This window comes from Asparagus officinalis, chromosome 7 (genome assembly GCF_001876935.1).
Source record: "Asparagus officinalis chromosome 7, Aspof.V1, whole genome shotgun sequence".
Lineage (NCBI taxonomy): Eukaryota > Viridiplantae > Streptophyta > Magnoliopsida > Asparagales > Asparagaceae > Asparagus > Asparagus officinalis.
In genome coordinates, this window is record NC_033800.1 from 103,035,012 (window position 1) to 103,038,379 (window position 3,368).

General features: G+C 37.4%; 1 protein-coding gene across 1 annotated transcript in view; it reads right to left on the bottom strand.

Annotated features, from left to right (window-relative positions):
- Positions 1–2,331, bottom strand: part of LOC109847589 (3-dehydroquinate synthase, chloroplastic) — an 8,639-nt gene extending 6,308 nt beyond the window's left edge. The window contains exons 1-4 of the mRNA XM_020416820.1: positions 2,024–2,331; positions 1,758–1,908; positions 1,494–1,661; positions 1,164–1,390 (exon numbers count right to left, since the gene is read on the bottom strand). Coding sequence (XP_020272409.1) covers positions 1,164–1,390; positions 1,494–1,661; positions 1,758–1,908; positions 2,024–2,241 — 764 coding nt within the window. The 5' untranslated portion in view covers positions 2,242–2,331. The remainder of the gene's footprint in view (positions 1–1,163; positions 1,391–1,493; positions 1,662–1,757; positions 1,909–2,023) is intronic.

A 3,368-nucleotide genomic window follows, 5' to 3' on the forward strand; every position in this document is an offset into this window, starting at 1 on the left:
CCACTCATCAACAATAAGCTCTATTACTGGCATTGAGAAAGGAAGAATTTTATTAATTATAACAGATAGATACCTGTTAAATCAGTTACTATTAGCTTCTTAAATTTCACTTGTAAGAGTTGTAAATCTTGCACGCATAATGCTTGGGATGGACACATGATCTAATGCTACGTATGGAGTGTTCTCAGCGGTTCAAAAATCTTGCAAAGAATGTGAAAGCAAAGATACAGATTTAAGGCATAATGTGAAAGCAAAGGTACATATTTAAGGCATAAGAAGCATGATAACACCCATTAGGAGTTCAATTTCATATCCTATGTTGGACTTAGCAATTGTTAGTACATTGGACCCCAACTAAACCCTTTCTATGAACATTTGAAACCAATTCTCAGCAATCTCAGCACGTCCAAGTTAAAATCTAGCAATAAGCCTATAATCAATCATCCTGTATATTGATCTAGCTAAAAGCCTATAATCAATCACCATATTATATTCTTAGGTGCAACAGATAGACCTGTAGTATACTAGTGTAGGTTTGATTCATTCGATCACCCAGCTCAAACAAGTTTTATCAATTTAACAATTCTATGTTGGTCATCATGTGAGATTTACTCCTCGACTTTCCACTAGAGATGGATTGTGTATTCAAAGAACCTACCGGACTAAGTCCAACCCAGTGGATAGAACGTACATACGACAGTTTCGGAAAATTCTAAAGGCTGTAAGTGTTCAGTCACATCCCAGAAGAATTAGAATGTAATGGAAACCCTGCATATGCCCATATATTCTTCCTCAAAATCACATGGAAATATGAAGGCTTCCATCTTGATGGCCTAATCCCAATTCAAATAGGCAGTGGACGTCTTTAGTTAGAAGGACCTATATCTTTATTCATAGAATTGTGCCATCATTGATTTCACAAACCAAGTGAATCCACTAACAATTTAGTTACAATACATTTTTAGAAATGTGCGTTCAGGAAAGGAAAGATACAAGTTATGCAGGGACTATATTATATAACAAGAAAATGACTATAAATATCAGTGTATCACTGCAGATAGATACAAGGAAATCAAAGGCTAGCCAACATCAGATAGTAGAAAGTAGAAAGTTGCAATTCTGTATCACTGCCACCAAACATTAAATAGACACATAAGAAATACCTTGTCAGTAGTGCCTGAATATTCTTCTCTTGCCACTCAAAGAACTCCGCGTCCCTAATCAACCCGTACTTCACGACTTCTGCAATGCCTGATGCTAACTCCCTGTCAGGCAATGTATTTAGAGTGTCGGTATCTATAAGTACACATTGTGGCTGGTAGAAAGCCCCAATTAAGTTCTTTCCAAGTGGATGATTTATTCCTGTTTTCCCGCCAACTGATGAATCCACCTGAAGCAAGGAATTAATTTTACACTTTCCATCTCCCATTTCTCTTCGAATAAAGAACTATTGATGTTTTCAAAATAATAATGATGGGAAAAGAGGAAGATACCTGGGCCATTAACGTTGTTGGAATTTGAATGAAACTAACACCTCTAAGAAATGAAGCTGCAGCGAATCCACACATATCACCGATCACTCCACCACCTAGTGCCACAAAGGTACAGCGGCGGTCTAACCTAGTCTCTATAGCCTTATCGAATACCTTCATTAGTGTTTCCTATAGGGATGAACATGACACTAATAATCAAAAAAATCCCATTTTCTTGCATTATGCATAAATAAATCAAGCAACATATGGTTGTAAGAATCTTACCATGTTTTTGTACCTCTCGCCATCAGGCAGTATCACACTTTCAACCGAAACATTCGGATTCCCAAAAGTCAAAGCTTCAGTCACCTTCTCAAGGTACAAGGGAGCAACAGTAGTGTTCGTCACCACCAAAACTCTCTTCCCAACCACATGCCTTTACAAAAAAAATAAAACAAACAAACAGAACAGACAAAAAAATATAAAAAGTCAATAAACAGTCATACCAAAAAATCGTCCAAAATCAAAATCTAACCTCTCATTTCAACTACCTCTGCAAAAGATCAGGTTCGTTCAGCAAACCAGATCCAATATAGATAGGATAGCTCCGGTTCCCAAGGTCGACATCGACGACCGTCGAAACCCTAGAATCGGAACCTAACCCCTTCGAAGCCGGGTCCATTACGGGAGTAGAACTTGCGAAGATCCGACGGGGAGGAGTCTTATCGGATCGAGAAAGGCGAGTGGATCCGATGCTCAGAGAGCGCATCCGGCGGCAGCGGAGGGGAAAGGGGGGGCGGGCGAGGCGGAGGGAGGCGGAGGAATCGAGAAGAGGAGCGGACGAGAGGGGATGGATGCGAGGGAGAGAGGGAGGGAGAGAGAAGAGGCCTATGGATTAGGGTTAAGGGTTTCGAGAGAGGCGGACGATGCATGCATGAAGATGAATTTGTGCGGCGTTGGTGGATTTTCCCGAGGTTGGTGGCTGCGTCATCGTTTGTTTGTAGGGAAGGCAGGCGGGGATGGGGAGTGCGTGGTGGGGTAGGTGAAGTCGAACGAGAGAGAGAGAGAGAGGGTACTCGAGTGACAAGCTTTCGCACGTGCCGATTGGGCTGTTAATGGGTCGGATTCCAATCGCGTTTGTGATAACCCGATTATGAATCCAAAAAGATAGACATGGAGCCGCGTACGGACCCGGAAACATGAATGCCCGATATCTGCCCCATGAGAAATTGCTTTGGGGGGTGTTTGTTTCTTTTCTTTTTTTTGGATATAGGGTGGATTTCAAGTTTTGGGATGTAAAAAGTGTTTTTTTTTTAGTTTTGGGATTCCATAAACTTTGTTTGTTTCAAAATTAATTTTGGGATATTGAATCCCTAAATTATAAAAAATATATATATTTTTAGGATTTGTGAAATCTTCCCTTTTGTTTCAACTTTTTTTGGGGAGATAAGGTGGATTATAAGTTTTGAGGGTTGTAGAATTCCATAAACAATGTTTGTTTCAAAACCAAATTTGGGATATTGAATCCCTAAATTATAAAAAACTATTATATTTTAGAATTTGTGAAATCCTATTTTTGAGAGAGGATTTGGGTTGGTTATTGCACCTATATATTATTAAAAAACTATTATATTATATTATATTAGCATGCTATACTATACAATAATTAATATAATATAAAATTAATATATTATATATAATATAATATTTAATAAATATTTAATATAATACATCTATTCCTCGATTTGGGTTGGTTATTGCACCTATATATTATTAAAAAACTATTATATTATATTATATTAGCATGTTATACTATACAATAATTAATATAATATAAAATTAATATATTATATATAATATTATAATAATATAATATTTAATATAATACATCTATTC